The 20,113-nt window shown below is 36.5% G+C and overlaps 2 protein-coding genes and 1 pseudogene across 2 annotated transcripts in view; all 3 read left to right on the top strand.

Moving 5' to 3' along the window:
- LOC139960273 (uncharacterized) overlaps positions 1–10,834 on the top strand; it is a 42,508-nt gene extending 31,674 nt beyond the window's left edge. Inside the window, exons 12-13 of the mRNA XM_071958525.1 lie at positions 3,834–4,494; positions 5,264–10,834. The gene's annotated coding sequence lies outside the window, so the exon portion shown is untranslated. The remainder of the gene's footprint in view (positions 1–3,833; positions 4,495–5,263) is intronic.
- On the top strand, positions 3,586–3,766 carry LOC139960721 (U2 spliceosomal RNA; annotated as a pseudogene).
- A 2,174-nt stretch (positions 10,835–13,008) lies between the features above and the next one.
- Positions 13,009–20,112, top strand: LOC139959893 (uncharacterized). Its single transcript, XM_071957807.1, has 3 exons — positions 13,009–13,528; positions 14,704–14,836; positions 16,559–20,112. The coding sequence occupies exons 1-3, from the start codon at positions 13,216–13,218 to the stop codon at positions 16,653–16,655; spliced, it is 543 nt and encodes a 180-aa protein (XP_071813908.1). The 5' UTR covers positions 13,009–13,215; the 3' UTR covers positions 16,656–20,112.
- The last annotated feature ends 1 nt before the right edge of the window (position 20,113 follows it).

Genomic DNA, 20,113 nt, shown 5'->3' with positions numbered 1-20,113 from the left:
CAGTCCCTAGGAACATAACCTTCATCCATAAATTTACTAAAAACCAACGAGAGTGGAACGCAGAAATGGTGTTCAAAAGTCTTCAACAAATACGGATGGATTGCATCTGGTCCAGAAGCTTTAGAAACATTTAGACGATGCAGCTCCTTTAAGACAACCTCATCCGAAAATAAGACCGTATCCAGTTTAGGCCTATCACTGCCCCCCTGAAAATCTGGAATACTACTCGTATCTTCCCTTGTGAAAACCGACACAAAATAGTTGTTCAAAAGATCTGCAAGATCCTGACTATCAGTAACTATATCATCAGACTGTGGTGCCCTAAGAGAAACAATTGCATCTTTAACTTTCTGCTTTGACCTGACATAAGAATAGAAGGCCTTTGGGTTATCCTTAATTTTAAGGGAAATGCTTTTTTTTTCGAAATTCAATTTTGCATCAGAGACTAAGCATTATACCTTCAGCTGATGAATTTTAAACTTGGCCAAAAGAGATTCAGTCCTCCTAAGCATCTTCCACATTCTACGTTTTTGCCTAATTGCACATCTAACTTTCTTATTCATCCAGTGAGGCATACTGCTTTTACGACGGCGATTCTTCCACGGAACATGATTTTCCATAATGACCTTTAATTTATCAGCAAAACAAATCCAAGACTGAGAAGCACTCATATCTCTAAACAAATTAATCCAATCTGTACCCTTTAGTAAAGTTTCAATTGCCTCTGTATCTGATCTCGAAAAATCAGGGACTTTTTCATTGCTAACAGAATTTACGACTTTGCAAACAACATCAAAAGCTAGTATATCATGATCACTAGTTCCTAGTTTTCCTAGACCCGTCAAATCAACAACATTGCTTGGATTATAACTCAAAACAAGATCCAGGATGTTATCCCCCCCCCCCCCAGTAGGGAAAGTAACATTTTGATGTAAAAAGCAATCTTGCACAACATCTAGAAAATTACTACCCTTCTTACTACTAGAACCATCCATCCAATTAATGTCAGGAAAATTAAAGTCGCCCATTATAACAACATCACCTTTAGCAGCCTTTCTAATTGAATCAAACAGCGCGACATCATTATCATCGCTGCTGTTAGGAGAGCGGTAAACAACACCCACAGTGATAACGTCCCTGGACCTCTTGGAGTTGTTTGTGGACAACTCGCACCAGACAGAATTAACAAAAGCCCCTTGCAACTGAGATTTCTCAACACTTACAATGTCATCCCTAACACACAGTAAAACTCCCCCACCAACCCCATTATGAGTATCCCTTCTGTCCTGACGATACACAACATATCCCGGGTGAGAAACCTCAGCACTATCAATGTCCTCCCTTAACCAAGATTCGGTGATACCAAACACATCCGGTTTCAGATCCTTAAGAAGCATAATAAATTCAGCAAAATTTTTACGAATACTTCTAGAATTGGTAAAGACAATCTTCAGCTTATCCCTTAAACTATGTACCTTAGCATGCCTCCTAAAGTTAGAACTATGACTATCACTTTTCTTGCTTTCAAAACGCCTATAATCGCCTCCACTACACTGGCGGATCCAAGGGGGCCAAGGGGGGCCATGCCCCCCCCCAAGGTGAGCCAAAAAGTGTTTCGGAACATCCACCAAATCATATGATTGGAAATTAAAAAAATCGAGAGGAATAGCAGTGGTAGACTAGTCTAAACCTTTTCGTTTTCTGGTTTAAAATTAAATGCAGAGCTCCCAACTGACCCGCAGTTCGTGGGAATTAGACCCGCATTCTAACACCCAAACCCGCTGACCCGCACAAGCGTCCGAAAAAACCGCTTTGTAATTGTCAAGTATACATAAAAAAAAATTGCATCAAATTTTGACTTAGCAACCATCATTTCTTTAGCATTTAGCATAATAGAGTATAAAACCTCCTTTACAGCATCATTTGAACCTCAAATTAGCCTATATTTCTTTTCATTGGGGCGAGCAGCGAACATTTTCATGCCACGGGAAAGAATGAATTATCACCTACTATTCAATTTATTGATGTTACACACAAAAAAATGCATAATTCTCAGAAAATTTTGGGTGACAAAAGCCTTTCTAAGTGCCACCATTTTACATGTAGGCATCACCAGGATTCCCCAAAAATTCAAAAGAGGAGGGGGACACCCCCTCCCCTTATACCCCTCCCCCAGGACTGCGATTCGTGGCATGGACCAGCATTTGCCTTCTCAAGAGTTGGGAGCTATGTAAATGTATGAGCATGAGGATTTACAGTTTAACACCATTTTGAAGTTACAGGCTGGTTGTAAGAAATTTATAACCTATGAGAAATAAAATTTCTTGAGAAAGATGATCCCAACTTTGTTTTATAAATATTTTAGAAAATTACACCTGGGAAACCTTTTTTTTAGAAGTAAATTAACATCACCATTGTACACTTTTGTCGCACCAAATTGCATCTGAGGGCATAGAGCAATAGAAAATTTTCCAAAGGACCCCTCCCCCATATCACTCTAATGCCACTTTGGCCCCTCCCAAACAAAGGCTCTGGATCCGCCAGTGCTCCACTAGGAACATAATCCTTACCCAAAATTATTCCTGACCTCATCGCCCCCCCCCCCCCCCAATTTAGTTTAAACATAGCATTTAATGCGGCATTTTCCTCTCTGAGGTCTAAAATTGCTTTGTTGAAGCCTTCTTGCAATGTTATTTCTTGTAGGAGAGTATTGCGTAGACGATTTTTTTTAATTTTATTGAATTGAATATTGAATTTTTATTGAATTGAAAATATCTGGAATAACAAGCGATATCTTTCATTTAATTCAAGATATCGGAAATTAATGGCAGATATCTCGAATTAAATTAAAGATATCTCTCAAGTTATTGAATAAATTTAACATGGCGTTCCATACGGACATCGGCCTAAATATAAATCATTTATAATACTATGACTCGATTTCGTTAGCGATCGTAAGTATCTGGGGAAATGGAAATATTTTCACTCCACGATATTTTTTGATAAAACATTACCGGTTAGTTTGCCGACCAACTTGTGAAAATATGTTTAAGTCAACCATGGCTTGGAATTTGATCGCTTTAGTTGAATGTCTTCAAATGTTCTTGCATTTAATGTTGAAATTAACGTAAAGTCCTCATAGCCTATGCAATTTACATTATTTACACCATAGAAATTGAACTAGGCCTATGCATATGATTTACACTTACTACAGAGTTTTCTGTGCGAATAGGTGTTTGGGTTCCACGAATAAGTAGTTTGGCGAACTTTCCATTGCTTGATCGCTTGAAGTCCAAGTGAAAAGAGAACGAATGTGTGCAAATGCCATTGAAATGATAAAGATATCGCTCATATAATTTTTTGAAATTTATATCTTAATCTGGCAAGAGAAACTACGAATAGTTAAATATAGTGATGGGACACTGGGTGCCAAAATTACTAGCCTTGGGCTACCCTGTCCGGAAATTGGTAAAAATCACTAACATCGTTCACCATTTTCAGTTAATTTTTTTTGGATACTGAAGATATGACTTGGCTTCTAAAATAGCTTGTTCACATAGGTTACTAAATTATATTATTATGCAGATCACTTCTCGGCCTTTTGGCTAAGATCATGTGTAGTATTTGTTCCCATTTGAGGGGAATGGTGATGCACACCTGACGATGATCTCAATCACAGTCCTGATGCAAGGGAACTGGGGTTAAGAGCGGATCAGTCGTTCGGTAGTTTGGTTTTCGTGCCCAGGTTCTTTCCTGGGCAACTTTTACTTAAAAAATATATTAATATGCAGTTGCCTTCTCTTTTCTTTCCCTTTTTTTTTGCTTCTGACAAGGTTGGTATATTATGGATCATCCATAGGATTTCTCACAAAATAACAAAAAAAATGAAGAAACCCTGGTTTAGTTTGACAGTTGAGGAGGCACAAGTGATATTTTGTGTGGACTAAGTCCGTTATATTCTGTAAACCCATCGTTGAGAACTAACAATTGCAAAATGATGGAAGACAATCAATCAAACAACCAACCAACTGTGAGTGATCGACGACAAAATGCTACAGGAAGTGAAGACCAGGAGTGTAACATTTGGGAAACCCAGACAAAGTGCGGCCTAATTTTGCTTGCAGGCGGTGGCTATTATGGCGTCATAATTTTGGCTATTTATGTATGTCTTCGAAGGGGAGACCTGATTCTATCTTTCGTCGTTTTCCTGTTTTTACTCTTCCCATTGATGCTCAAAGTCAGCTGGGTCAAATTTTCAAAATGGCAGTCCAGGAAAAATGCCCTCCGACAAAATGCGGAACAATTCAATAGATTATCAATGAGAGGTACTGAACAGCAGGCTGCAGGCCAAAGAAATGGCGATCTGGGCAGTAACCAGTTGAGTGCAGCGGACATTAGCCATGTATTTCCTGAAGCAAATTCAGTCCCTCCTAGCAGTGTAAATCATATATTCAGCAGGAATGATAATGAAGTTTTGAGCAGTGCAGAAAACAGGTGAGTGTGCAGATTTATCATGTTATACTATCCATGGACTACAATTGGAACTTCTTGGGTTGCATCAGTTCAGTTCAATTTTGGTTAATCTATCATGTCAGTAATAATGTTATGAAATTCTAGTACTGTATTATGAGCTCAAATTGTCAAAAGAGAACTTTTCGAAAGGACTCCAAAACTTCTCATTGCCAAAATATTGCAGTATTCACAATTTAAGTATATACTTTGGTGATGATGATGACAGTGTAGACAGCCAAAATATAGCAAATTCAAATCCTTGGTTTTGTAATTATTCACCATTTTGTGAGAAGAACTTTCTGACAGGAGTCTGTCCAAAAGTGCCTCTGCTAATGTCCAAGAGTTTTCAAAGCAACTGTGTCTTTTTGTTTGATTTCATACCCGAATCTAAGATATTTGTCAGCTATATATATGTCTTGTGCATATTGCTTCAAAGTAAAAATGGGATGGGGATTTAAGAATTTACTGGGCTTTGGTAAATGGTAACCTTTTTCCTTCTCTTCATGGCTGCTTTCACTGGAGCACCGATCAGTTGCACAACACTATGTAATCCAATGGACTCAAGCTTAGCAACCATGCAAAACAGCATAGCAACCAGGAGACTGACAAAACTGATGATGTCACAAACTAAAATTGGATTGTTTTATTGAAATTTTCTGATTACATTTATTTGTTGAAACAAGCCTGGCTTATGTTCAAATGGATTTTTTTTTTTCTCTCTTTTTTTTCCATGTGTTTTTTTGTCCTGTAGAACACTCTTTCCACCTGGATACACACACGCATGTCCAAGCGATCTACCACCATCTTACGATGAAGTTATAAAGCTGTACGGTCAACCTAAGGATATAGTTTATACAGTCAATGATATGCAGCCACAACAACGACAAGAACAGCAACAGGGAGTGCAACAACAACAACATCACCAAGTGGAACCGCCACAACAGCCACAACAACAAGAACAGGGAGTGCAACAACAACTACCACATCAACAAGGGGAACCGCCACAACAGGAACAACCTCCTGAATAAAGCTAACGTTTCGTTTGTTTATTTGTATATTTTTAAGTTAATTTAGCTGCGCCAGCATTCATCTCCATGCCATCTTCCTGATTGCATAGAGATTGAATGCAAGCAGTTGTTACAGTGGCATCAGCAATGTATTAGCTCACAAGCTTACTGTTTGCAGAAAATAAACCAATAGCAGCTCAGGGTATTAATTACCATAGAAACAAAAACAAGAAAAGTCCTAGGCAGCTGCAGCAATATGTTACATCACAAACTGACACTGAGACATCAGAAAGAGAGTGACTAATTACAAAGTTTGTCTTTAGATACATACATATGTATTCACAGGTGGGAAATTCTGAATAAGGGGAAAAGTTCCTAACCCTGTTCCTTGTCCTTAAATGATTAAACTCAAGTAAACTTCTTATAGAAAATCTTCCTGATACAATCAAAAGGGAAACTTCAACAAACCGGAAACAGTCTACGGCATGTGTTCACAATGATCTCGAGATCGACAGTGGTAACACACGGGTGAACAAAGACAATTGATAGAGTGGTGTATTAGTCATTACCAAGAATTGTATGACTGATGTGGATCCTGGAAGGTTAATTAAGAGGGCTTAAACTGAAAGTGGTTGGCCTATCAGATGCCAATATTACAAAAAATACTGTATATAGGTGTATGAATACAGACTATAGTTATGGGGGAGGGGGGGGGGGACAGCATTAGGAAGAAATTGTAAGCAGCAATAACAATACCATTGAATGGTAGTCAAATGTAGATAGCCTTTAACATCTTTCCAAGGCTAGGTTCACAAAAATAGTGGATAATCCACTTTTATCCCATGGCAAACCAAGATTTTCATTTGTTAAACAGGATTAGTCACAAGAAACCTGGATTACTAATGGATAATCAAGGATTATCTGTGATAATTGAATTTTAACAGTTCTTAATACTTATTTTGCATTTTATAATCCAGGTTTATCAGTGTATGCCTAAATGGGTTTTTTTCTGCTCATTTGGCTTGCCATAGCCATCTCATGAAAACCCCAACCCAATCATGGTACTGTCTCTTCCTTCAGCTTTAGCTCCAGTAAACAAAAATCAATTTGATTCCTCAAATGCCTGGTGATAATGAGAATTAAATTTATAAGGTTGTATTCTCCAAACTGAAGTACTAATTACTAATTAAACCTTCTTTTGTTTGATTATATAATATATGTAACTAAACAAATGAAGGACCTGACCGACTTTGGACTCCTAAAAGGACTTTCCATTTGAGAATCATCTGTTAACATTTTTATTTTGCATGGTTCGCAAAGTTCGATAAATTTTCTGTCTTTTGTTTCACGGCTGATTGTAGGACTTATTTTCATTTAGCACAGGGTAACCATACCTCTCAATTAATCAGGATCTTCCCATTTTACAATCAAAATATATTGTCGCAGTGGTAAACTCAAGGTCTCTGTGACCTTCAAGATTATCAACGTTTTTACAATATGCAAACTAACAAGTGGTTTGTATCACTATACATGACTATGTTAGAATCTTGCGTGATATAATCGTATTCAATACACAGATATGATCGATGGCTGCATATTAGCCCCACAAACTTGTTGGGAAAAGCTACGTAGTACTCTGTAAAATTAAAAATTTATTCAAATGGTGAGGGTAGGAGGGATGCAGTGTCCCTCTTGTTAAACGAATGCAATAATATTAAACCATAAATTAGTATTACTTAGTTCTAATCTCACAGTATTAGAGCTCATTTATCAATGAAGGTGTCAATGATATATATGATTAAATGATTATTATATGATTATATCAATATTCGTATATATTTAAAACAGGGTTTTTCCTCAAATTCTACTTACCAGCAAACTGTATTCAAGATATGCATGTACCATCTATCTATCATTGTTATTGTAAGCCTCATTTCCAAGTCATGTTATAACTAGGTGTACACCAAAATTGCAATTTTCAGTATATAACTAATTTGATAGTGCAAATAATTTTTTTTTTCCTTTCTGAAATTTTTCCCCACCTTATTCCATTGCTTATTATATATATATGCAGATACTAAAAAAAACAGTTCAGTTAATAGGGAATAATTTAATGTTCAAAATTTGTTTGGCAATTATGAGGAACTCTTAATTTTGTCTCATGTAAAATTATATGGTTCACATGTAAAACCAATACTACTATACTACATCTTTGGACTTGTGTAACAATTTGACTATTTGCGATGCGATACTTGATAAAATTATTCACTGGTGGATGGTTTAAGTGATGCCATTCCCCAGAGATTCTGTAGACAGCTAATATTGAATTGCGATGCGATACTGCATAAAATTATTCACTGGTGAATGGCTTAAGTGAAACCATTCCCAAGAGATTCTGTACACACCTTATTGAGTTGCGATGCGATACTGGATAAAATTATTCACTGGTGAATGGTTTTAGTGGTACCATTCCAAATAGATTCTGTGGAAACTGTATTGATTTACTTGGCATTATTAAGCCTCAAGTCAATAAGTCTATTTGAGAGGGCTGCAAAGTATAAAACAAAGGCATTTTTCAACTGAAGTTAAATCTGATGAAATTCATATTACTGTTGCCAGATGCATTCACAAGTTTTTTATCTTTTCAAAACAAAATACTATGAGGATGTGATTTTTGCCTTAGAAGGTTCAGAAACGGTTCTGCATTTTGCTTTGCAATCAACTTTAGCCACTGGAAAATCCTTTCTGTGACTTTGATTGCAGCAAAGATTTTCAGCCCAAGTTGAGAAAATAGTTTGGAATCTGCAGCCATAAATTGGTGGAAACATCTGTCTTGGCCATAAATTGGGATGTGCTTGTCTTCAATTGTTAGCAGAAAATCATGCAATTGAAAGATAAAATTTTGAGTAGTGTGTTTTGGTTTTAGATCTTTTAAACATGTTATCATCGTCAAGGAAGTAATTTCAGCGATAGTTCTTATTTTATTTGCCTAGAAACGTTTCAATTTAGGTTTCTTATTTCTACTCAAGAGTCTTATTTACTACATTTATGTCTTTCAAAGGTTGGAATGGACTGCCTTATTCCTTTTTTCCCCTTCCTATCTCCGAAAGCCAAACATGGTGACTTACAGTAAGGCATGAAATTTAATTTGAATGTGTTAACAAAGTTTATGTTGTCAGTCTAAGTTGTATTTCTACACCTAATTTAATTGTTGACATTTGCCCCTTTAAATATCTGGGACTTACCAAATTAAAATGGCTGCAACACAAATTAAAGTCTACTTGCTCATGTGCAACACAACAGGAAATATATAAGACTTGTATTGCCTTAAATAACATGTATACGATGCATAACAAACTGGTCAAGCAGATATGGTGTTTGAAATGTCACCCAAGGGAGCTCTTTTTGTTCATATGAAGTTTAAAGGACAGTTTTGGTGAAATTCTGTAAACTTATGAATATGCATGACAATATGGATTAATATTTACAATTAGGCTTGCACTGAGGAGTTGGAATCTTCATCAATTTAGCCTTAAAGGAGTATTCCAGAAGCTCTAATAGTTTGAAACAGCAATAGCTGTAGAAACATAAACCAACACTGAAAGTGCTCTTGTTTTCCTTTGAACTTTGACATATCAAGGCTTACACTTCTCGGTAAAGTCACCCTTTAACATATTAAAAGGTGTGAAGACTCGTGCAAATGAAACGTCTAATGCCGGTAATCTGACCTAGTTTCGAATGAGGTGTAACCAAAGTGTTAGACACCACCATCGATCCCAGAAAATACGCACACAGCTTAATTGCTACCTTTGGTAATTAGACACTAGTACAGTCAGTACATGTATACAGCTGCGGTCAATACCCACAGCACGGTGTACAAACGATACAGGGATGGACATCTCAGGTCCAGCTAAAGATAACAAGGTATCACATTTCATTACTGTCTGCATTTTGTAGCGACTAGCAGAAAACTTCATTTGCAAGCAACGGAAAGTTAACTTTTTCAGAGCCCGGCACGCTGTTTGGGGCGAGTCTTCAATGCATTCAAGCTTTCCATAAGTGACTGTGCCACAGTGATTTACATTAACATTTGGTGGAATCTTTTGCAATTTACTCACTTCAAACCATTACGGTTTTATAGTTTCAGCAAAGATGGAAATGATTAGAGTTTTTTTTAATACTTTATATAGAGCTATGTCAGTTGTGAACAACTTTAATAATTTCTTTATCTATTTAAAAATATATTAAGCAGAAGAACTATTTCAATTTTGAGGCTATTGCAATGTTGCAATATATTGTATTTGTTTTGGTATTGTCCTGTTTTAATAATGGAGTGAATATTCTATTCAATTATTTATTGAATAATTTAATTGAGGTCAGAACTGACAAGTTTATAACATGTTTCAATCTCAATAAAAATATATGGATGTAGTTTCATTACATAAACCTTCAGTTCCAAAGTGTGTGAAAAGATTATTTAAAGGTGTTTGGTCATATACTTTTCTTACAAACGATGAAATTTTAAAGTTGCTTTTTATGTCCAATGATAATGCTTTTGAAGAAGTGAGTATATTTCAACCAATAAAAATGAAGTCTGCCATTGTTTTGGGGAATTAACTTAATGGGAAAGGCTGCTTGAAGTCTACAATGGTTCATACTAGAAAACTATAGGGGAATTAACTTAATGGGAAAGGCTGCTTGAAATCTGCATTGGTTCACACTTGGAAACTAGTGGAATTTAACTTTAAGGGAAAATGAGGCAAATGAACAGGTAAACTATGTAATGAAAATTTTCTAACTTGTTAGTTGAAAAAATGAAGTGCAACTTGGAACTAACAACTTTTCTTTTTGGTTGTGGAGAGTTATTCAACGTGGATATGGCAGCAACAAACTTGTGTGTGTGTGTTTGTTTTGTTTTCTGAACAAGGACTTGAACAAAAATATTCCAGGTCCTCGGTTGTGATTTCTAAAGAATCACCACGTCCTCAGAAGAATTCTATTGTATGGGGGGTATTGTTAAGGTTAGGGTACGTGGATTTGAACAATGGAAAATACAATGGTGTCTTCGGTCTGAATGTAATACAAACATGTGTGTGCATGACTGATTGAACGGTGACCCTACTAAATACCAATGGGAACACATGTGGAACACTTATGCTGTTTTACCAAATCGAGACGTTTGGTATACTTTAAGGTTTGAACATTTGTGTCCCACATCATTCTTTTAATTTCATCCCAAAAGTATATTTATAATATCTATAAATTGGACCGTACATAATTGAGAGACAAGCTTGTTTGTTCAATTGAAAGCCGTATACCGGTCTCACATGTCATCATTTGTTATTATAAAGCCTTGGCAGGGGTGCAACCATATATACTTCTGAGGGGCTTTAGCCCCCCCCCCCCCGCCCCTCCAACTCACCATTAACACCAGGGGTTACACTGACAGACAATATTACAGCAACAACAAAAATCCTACAGTAGTGTATAGAACATGCATAACCTGTATGTACAACCTAACATGCATAACATGTATGTACAACCTAAACAGTAAAAAATTCTTGATTGTTCAAACGTAGCAAAATATTGCAATGTTTTGCATCAAAGCACCTTCCATTTCACCAATATTTCTCAAGGGGTAGGGCCACCCCTCCTATTAGACTCCTCTTCCGCACGGCATCACTTCACAGACCCCCACCCCCAGTTAAACAATTTGGGGGCTCTCAGGTTTGGTATTTTAAAACACTATTCTTTTGTGGTCAAGTACTTATAGGTCAAAACTTTTTCATATTTAACACTTTTACACAACTAGCCTAATTGTAGGACATTGCTGTATGATATCTTGGTAAGTATGACCTAACAAATCATACAGTGACAGCAGTGACGTGTATCAACATATCTCCTCTCTCCCATCCTTAAACATCCTTTCTTCATGTTCCTTTCATTTAAATAATGGTTAAAATTCTTTTAGACGTCTCTTAATAACGGATTAATATGTACTTGAACTGAGCATTGCTGTCCACGTATGTATATATGGTGCACAGTTAATTGTTATTTTAAAAAAAACTATTCTCCCAGTGGCGGAGCGAAGGGTATTGGTCAGAGGGGGCGAGAATGGTCTGTATGGGCGCTTTCGACTTTATCTAAGCGGAGCGCCACCACAGGTTGGCGCAGAGCGTACAGATTTTTTTTTGAGTAAAGATACCCCCTATATCGCCGGAAATGACCCTTTCCGGGCCTTGCTCAATTGCAGATAAACGAAGAAAGAATCTGGTCATCGCCAACAAAATGTGACAAATGTCAATAGGTAGATGAGAGCGCAATAAAAAAGTAAATAATCGCGAATAAGTAAAAAGTGGTGAATAGCTGAAAAGGGCGCCAGCAGTCCATTTGAGTCCGTCAGGGGGGGGGGGCATCCGCCCCCCTGACTGTATGGACGCTCCGCCACTGTATTCTCCTGTAACTTCTTATTTATCCTCGTTCAATTACTGTTGTTAGGCAATTTTGCAATGTGATTTCTATGACGATGAGGTGAAATATTTTGTTATACATTATACTCCGGCCAACTCGTTGCCCGGCACACTGTGCCATCCATCTGCCACCCAAACCCCACCCATCCTCTTGAACAACTGGATTTTAACGAGGTAGCCACTTCAATGACAATGATAACGCTGTATAATTAAGTGGCAGCAAGTAGGTGGTAAAGAACAATTTGGTGGGGGAGGGGGAGGACTAGATTACAGTGATTCCTTTGGGAATTTTTCAACAAGTAAAGTGAGTTAGACGCAAAATGGTGCTATCATTTTGATAATATTCCTAAAAGATTGCAATTTTATGGCGAGCAAGAAGTTTTTCAAAGCCTTGCAAAACTGAGCGCCAGCGGCTTCAGTTGAGCCAATTACAACATTAATTTTAGCGGTCGACTTTGGCAGACTTGGGCCATTGGAAGCTGTTTCTAATACAAACGGTACCGTTAGCAGAATATTTACATATAAATCTCCTTACTTGTGGAAATCGCTTCCAGAACATGTCAAAATGTGCAAGACTGAATGGTTTCAAAACGGTTCTCAAGATGTATCTTTTTGCTAAAACGTATATGTGTGTTGTAACACAAGTTGAGCGCCACGAGAATTATTTCATAGTTTGTTTGTCTATATAAAAATTATGTATTATTATTATTATACATTTTGGATAAGATCCAGATTTGGTTTGGGAAGAATTGGGGGATGTGGACCCCCCCCCCCCCCCCGAAGTGCCGCCACCAGCTTTGTGGTATACAAGCATAATGTCATGTTGCCCATAAAATTAAGTTATTTTAGAGGAATCATCGTTCCTGATTGGAAGTTGTTTGCGAATGACTAGTGCACTCCTTCGGGCCTTGAAGTGAGTCACACTTCCTCTGTAATCACACATCTGCTGTTCTGGCAGGAGACCCCAATATAATTATGGTCAGAGAAATATAGTGTGTGTTTTGAAATTGAAAAGAATTACGATTTGTTGTTTTAAAGCCTCAAAAGTAAACAACATAATCTGAGGTACGCTAGCTCAAAACCTACACATCGGTTCTGAGAGCTAGAGATTGTGCCGCTTCACTGCGACTTCTCTTAACTGAACTGATCGAGAGGAATCTCTCCGAGTTTAATGCAATTCGTTTTTGCAAATTTAAACTGCTTGCAATGCAAACACTTTGATAGTGATGCCAAAGAAGAGAGATGTGGACCAGTTGGCTAGGAAACTTTCCTTCGCCGGACTGGAGGAAAATGGAGGACAAGGTCTTAAACATGTCAACAACAGTAACAGTCATAGGACAACTCGTCTGAGGAAATTTGAACATGGTATCAACGACACGGGAATTGATAACGTTAGGACAGAATGGCCAGACTCTGCAGAATCCACTTCGGAAATAGGAGGCGTCTTCCCTAAAGCTGTTTATTTCATTTTAGCAGTGATAGCAACTTCCTTCCTCTTTTCCAGAACAATTCAAAACCTATTTTCTTACTCACTAACCGGTTAGTCTATACCTAGCCTAACTGTTCCCTATATCTGTGTAACTTACCAGTAGTATGTGACCTTAAATTGTAAATCAATTTCCTAGCCAAGGCCGTGTAATACCACTACTAGAATAGCCTAAGCCTAATGTGAAGCCTAACGTGGCCTAATCAAATTTGAAATAATTCATGGCCTTGTTTCAATTTGGGGATATTCCCTTGACAGTACATAAAATCTGGGGATGGTACATGAATCTGGGACATCCGGTCACCTTGTCCTATAATTTATAAATGCTAAGTTTGACCTAGTTATATATGCTTGATATCTACCTAGCCTAGGCCTAAGTCATTTAGCTTGTAACTTAGCTAGGGCTTAAGATATCATTGCGATTTTGCTCAGTGGTGTGACTTTGACCTTCGACTAAGCCTAGATTTATTTCTTGTAAGTAGTGTTTTGATGAAATGGTAATAATTTGACTTGCAAGTACAGTACTGTTTGTCACATTAAGTTACACATCATTGTGACGCTATTTGCATTGTATGAAAGTGCCCCTTTCAGAACTAAACACTCTTGAATTCCCGATATATGGGCCACAGGTCGGGTTTTCAGCAGAAAGTTTTCATTGAAGTTGACACTTTCAGCTGTAGAGCTGGATGCTTATCACCCTTGTGTACACACAAACTGCATGGCCAAGCAAGACTACTGTTTATTACGCTTGAATGACTTCAGAGTTGGCTTCTTTTCAGAGTGATTAAATATTATGTGTACTTTTCCAAAGAAAGATTGTCTTCCTAGACAGATAAGACTCAATAGCCAGAAATCAGTGACACTGGTTTGTTGACTCAAATGATTATATTAGATGCAAGGCTGAACAATTTGTGTAAGGGGAACATCATGTCATAGTGTTCAAAGTTTAGTATGATAATGTACCTATCACAGCTTCTATTTTCTAACTGAACTCTGCAGCATGACCTCTTTTGTGTGGACTCGTCTGTCACACGGTAATACAGTCATCATTCAAAAGCTAGAACTTTTGTGACTTTTTTCATATTTGTGTTTGTAGATGGAGAATCAAAGAGATGAATTTTTTTCCAAAATTTGTCATAGAGACCAAACGGGCTTGTCAGTCATTCCAAGATTCTGGCAAACATTGCATCATGGTATATAAATGTGTGTCTTTTTTTCTCCCCTGTAGATATCTTGTATCCCTTGATTCAGTCGATGTTCCTTGGATTGCTCTGCGTGGTCATTTCGTGGATGGTAACATTCAGTGATTCCTTGGAGCCTGGCTCAAACCCACCATCACCAATATCACCTCAAAAATTTAGGTGAGGTTTAATTTAATATTAATAATATTTATTTTTACGACGCTTAAGCGAGGGCTGATGGATTACAACTTACACGTCGGGTGGCTTCCAATTCTCTTGCTCTTGGATTTAAAACCCACCTTACTATGACCCGGCCAGGTATAAAACTTGGAACCTCCCGATTACTAAGCCCCATTGCTTCAAATGCCACCGCCTTCATCCACTGGGCCATAGCATCGGTGTCACTAGGAAATGTCTCATATATCTATCTTCCTTAAGAAACAAAAATATTCTCAGACCCACCGATAGATGTGACTGACTGATGGGATTTATAGTTTCTTGTATGCCAGACCATCAATAATCATGACGAAACAGAAACATTATTCCTCAGATCTTCAATTTTATTCACTAGGACTTAACCTTGAACAAACAGTAAGCTGTTTAGCTCTTTCATTTCTCCTTTGGATGCCAAGATCTAATATAGAGTCTCGGTAGGCCAAGATTTCCAAGGCCAAAATTCATGACTTACTGTACGCGTAATTGTCTAAATACCAAAAGTAGAAGGTGCAACCTAACAGCTATTTTTCATCTATGGTCATCACTTGAATTTGTAAAACGAGCATTGTATTACTTCCTAAGCAATGGGGAGGGGATGGGGATGTTAACGTTAAGAACGGGACAATCATGTTATTCGTTAAACATATGCTGATACTATTTAATTTAAGATATTGCATCGTGTTTTGGTAAATGAAACTCAGTGACCATGGTCACTATTTACATGCTTTGCACACTTCTCAGGAAACTTGGTGGTTTGTAAATTCCCTTTTCTGGCAGGCAGTTTAAACATTTTTGAGCAAACACTTCATTCCGGTTTTAGAATTGGCCGTTGCAATTTTGTTCAACATACTTACAAGCTCAATGAAATGACCAAAAAGTCTTTTGTAATTTAAATACAAATATTAGAATACTGAAGGAAATGTCCATTTTCTACTCTGCAATTACTAAAGTGGTCCATGCCAGTACTTGTAGTGAGTCTGCAGGGGATAATTTATCTATCATATCATTGTAAGATGCTATGAAAAATGGCTGAATAATTAGTATAAAGATGTGTATTAGTATTGCATACAGGAACCTTAGTAAATTGTATAACAGAGATAAACTCAGAGCTGTCAAAACTACTATTATAAAATGTGTTCACTAAAAGATTCCCTGGTCTCTACTCTTACTAGTACTGTTACGTATACAATTATATTCTGGGATAGTTACCTGTACTGTTACCCTACCCTCATAGATTTGTTCCCTTTGCATTTTTTAAGTTTCTTATAATAATCTAATACTACTGCAACGTTGAGTACTGTACTTGCATTGGGAGCCTTGCACTCTATACTGTATTGTACTCATACAAAGGGCAACTCTGCTTTTACTTGTACTAAAAGTACAAGTCTGGTCTACCCTTTTGTTGAATTTGAAACATTAGCTTCGGTCCAAAAAAAATGAGCTTCAGACTCTCTCTGTATTCTAAACATACTTCTCAGTCCCTTCTGAACGTTGCTTCAGTTCACATCACATAAGTCACATATCCAAACAAGTGATAATTGGAATTGCTTTGAATTGTAAAGATACTCATCAGACCATCTGATAGCTACCTCTCTTCATGTCATTATGTGATGGAACTGACACAGAATCTTGACCTCATGTTGCTGCTCTAAACATTTTTTTTTTTCTTGACCTCCTTTTTTGCAGGAAGCGCTCTGGACATACCTTCCACTCAAGCTATGTAATCTGCATCGCAAATGGAGTTGTTGCCTTTGTAGTAAGCCTCTGGTACCTGAGCAAATGACATCGACGATTGTTGGATGATAAGTGTCAGCCAGATATGTTCCTATCTTCCATAGCTGTTCCATTACAGCATTAATGCCTTTTGTGAAAACACAATGGAACATAAGTTTGTCTATGGCAGCAGTAAATTAAACTTGACACAGTTTTATCATTCTGAAGATTGATTGATTCGTTCGTTCATTCATTCACTATAAAATCGGATTAATTTATCTGATTTAAATAATCAGAAGAGGATGTGGAATTAAAAGGCAAAATATTTTGTCATAATGATTTATCTTCTGATAAGATTCTCTCAATTATTATTATATAATGATCATCTTCATAAAGGATTTAACATTGCATCCAAAATTAAATTTTCGTACTTTACAATTGACTAGAGCAGTAATGCTGTCGAATCTCAATACTTGTACAGTGACATAGATATTCTGGTGCTTTTTTGAAAAAATAAGTTCAAGCAGTACTCTGCCTGCCTCCCCCTCCCCCAGAAAAGTATTGGGCCCCCTAAAACATATGGCTACATCCCTGGACCGTTCAAGGTAATGAATAGCTAATTGTACCTTTGTAGAGAAGATGAAACCCTTTATAGAAAATTGCTAAATACCAAACATTCACTAGATGAAATTGATAGGAATATGATATTTATTTAAATTTTACTGTCAAAATTTAGTCAGCTGCTTTATCATTGTATAATCGATATTTTAAAGATTGTTTGTAAAATAGTATTTTATTATTTGATGTACTTAGTCCTAAACTTATGAAAGGATTTAATTATCAAACAGCTATGACTTCCAAGGAAGCTGCTTTACTATCAAGTTTACCTCAACTTAACGTAAATCGAATATTCCAGTCTCAAAAAGATTTATGTGTCTCGAAAAGATTTATGTGTTTATTCCCTTAGAAACATGCAATATTTTTTATAGAGTTTAGTGTTTTGTTTATATTGTGTTTTAAGCTAGCTTTCCAAAAAAACAGAAATAATCTTCCTGCTTTAAGTTTAAACTTTTTCCTTATTGGTATTAAGTGATGATATTTTTTAAAGGTATGTATGTTTTCCTCAGAACTGATTATACAATAATATCTAAGACATCATAATTGTGTGGAACAGTTAGACGGGACTGTTTCATTAATGGGCAGGGAGGGGAAGGAGAGAGTTAAGAAACCTTAGAAAAAAGTGCCTTGTATACATTTTTGGTTAGAATAGCTTAGTCTGTCGTAAAAGACTGGACAGAAACACAAGTTTGGAAATAGCTTTGGCCTAGAGGTTACTTTATTAATATATATCAAGTGAATGTGACTTCTTGCTTTGGACACTTGTATTTATCATGAATTGATAGTCCAAAAGATAATATGGACACAGGAGGTGGGGGGGGGGGGTTGTGTGAGGATGGAGTGGGAAACAAAATGTATCATCTTTTGATTGTTTGCACCTCCATAATTTTATCATGCATCATTTTTTAGGTAAATGAACTATAATTTTGCCTTTAACACTCCCCCCACCTTTTACCCCTGCTCTGCCTTGTTATCAGGCTATCAGAGTGTATTCTACACTTTGTATGTTTTCTGTGCCTTAACATTTTAACCTATGATTCATTTAAATAAGCCTTGAAAAAGCTCCTAGGGACCATTGCAGTTTTGATGTTCTCATAAACAAGCATCTGTTGGGGAAATCCTGCAATAAATTTATGTTGTTTATACAGTGGGAGGATGGAGCAAATGACTTTTTTTTCTATTGGTGTTAACATTGTAATCTGTAAGTAATGTACTTAAGCTGTTAGGGTAAATCAAGCTAAGGCTCAATCAAGGGGATGGAGGGGTGATCCTCCAGTTGATCTCACTGAAGGGTAATTTCCTTACCTAAAATTCATGCTAACCCTGAAATGAACAGTCCAAGAGTAACACTGTAATAGTAATCTATATTCAGTACAGGTGTTTGTACACTAGTAGTAGTGTTGGGGCTTCCAAATCAGAAATGATATTAACAATTCTTTTCTTTCTAATACCCAGAATTGACAAACTAACCTCTACACAGGTACATCCGTTAATATGTCAAATAGCAATGATTAAGTTAACAAATATCCATATTATTACTTCTATGTTGTAGTTTTCATATCCCCCCACCAATTTTGGAACATACTTGGCATTAAATAACAAGAATCAATACGAGATAAATAACAGTAAATATTAAACCTCCGAAAGCCTTTAATATCCTCTTAAGAATCCTCAGATGTCTCATCTCTATCAACTTCTTCCATTTTTGATCTTCAATTAATTTATCCAGGTTTGCCATATTTCATTATTTGTTTTTGCTATAATGTGTGCTATTTTATGGAAACCTCTTTTCAAAGTTAAAAAATTATTTTAGCGTTTGTGCAATAGATATTTTCCTTTTCTGAAGCCTTTGCTTCGTTAGACAATGCATTGATGATTGTGTCATGTTACTATTAATCGTGTCACAAGTTATGGAAACTCTTAGGAGTGCAACCTGATAGCAACACTAAATACCAAACGTTTTGTGAATACCTGGAAAAGTGGTTTTCTCTTTTACCTGTACTATGACAATGTGTACTGTTAGGCTTTCTGTAATAGTGGTAGAAGCTCTTGAAGAAAAGCATTGAAAATGTTTGAAAAGATGGTACCATCTATCCAGGTTCTTTATGGGTCAGAAAAGAAGTTTAAGTAGCTGAAATAGATAGTAGTATTCTCCTTTAACAATCTAGGTTTGATTCACTTGTTCTATTTCTTTGTAAGAATTATTTGGGATTCAAAATAACTGCAAAGGTTTCCTCAGTTATGTAGTTCTTTTATCCTTTACTTTTCTTTATCACAGCAGGGAGATATTTGCGAAAAATATCGAATGTACAAATTCAGGACCATGTATATTGTGCTAAACCATTTTATAATGAATACCATGTCAGTGTGTCAGTTTTTAAAATCCCTTGCAAAGCTTATCACAAATGTCCATGGTTTGGAATTTATGTGGAACTAAAAGCAATTGTTAAAAAAATTTGTTGAAAAATATCGAATGTTACCACAAATTCGGGACCATGTATATTGTGCTATTAAACCAATTTATAATGAATTTCATGTCAGTGTGCCAGTTTTTAAAATCTGTTCCAAACTTTTTGCATACGTCCATGGCTTGAAGTTTATGTGGAACTTAAAAGCCATTGTTAAAAATTTTGTTGAAAATTATCAAATGTTACCATTAATTCGGGACCATGTATATTGTGCTATTAAACCAATTTATAATGAATACCATTTCAGTGTGTCAATTTCTAAAAGCCGTTGCAAAGCTTCTCACAAACGTCCATGGTTTGGAGTTTATGTGGAACTTATGGCAATTGTATAGCAGGGAATCACAAAGCCAACTGGCTTTCTGGTTTGGTTAAGTTTCTTGCTCAATGTATGCTAATTGTTAAATTACAAAATAAAGAAACAACCTGATAATAGTTTAATAAC

The sequence above is a fragment of the Apostichopus japonicus genome, chromosome 19 (genome assembly GCF_037975245.1).
Source record: "Apostichopus japonicus isolate 1M-3 chromosome 19, ASM3797524v1, whole genome shotgun sequence".
Taxonomy (NCBI): Eukaryota; Metazoa; Echinodermata; class Holothuroidea; order Aspidochirotida; family Stichopodidae; genus Apostichopus; species Apostichopus japonicus.
Note: the sequence above shows the minus strand (reverse complement) of the source record. Positions and strands in the feature narration are given on the sequence as shown.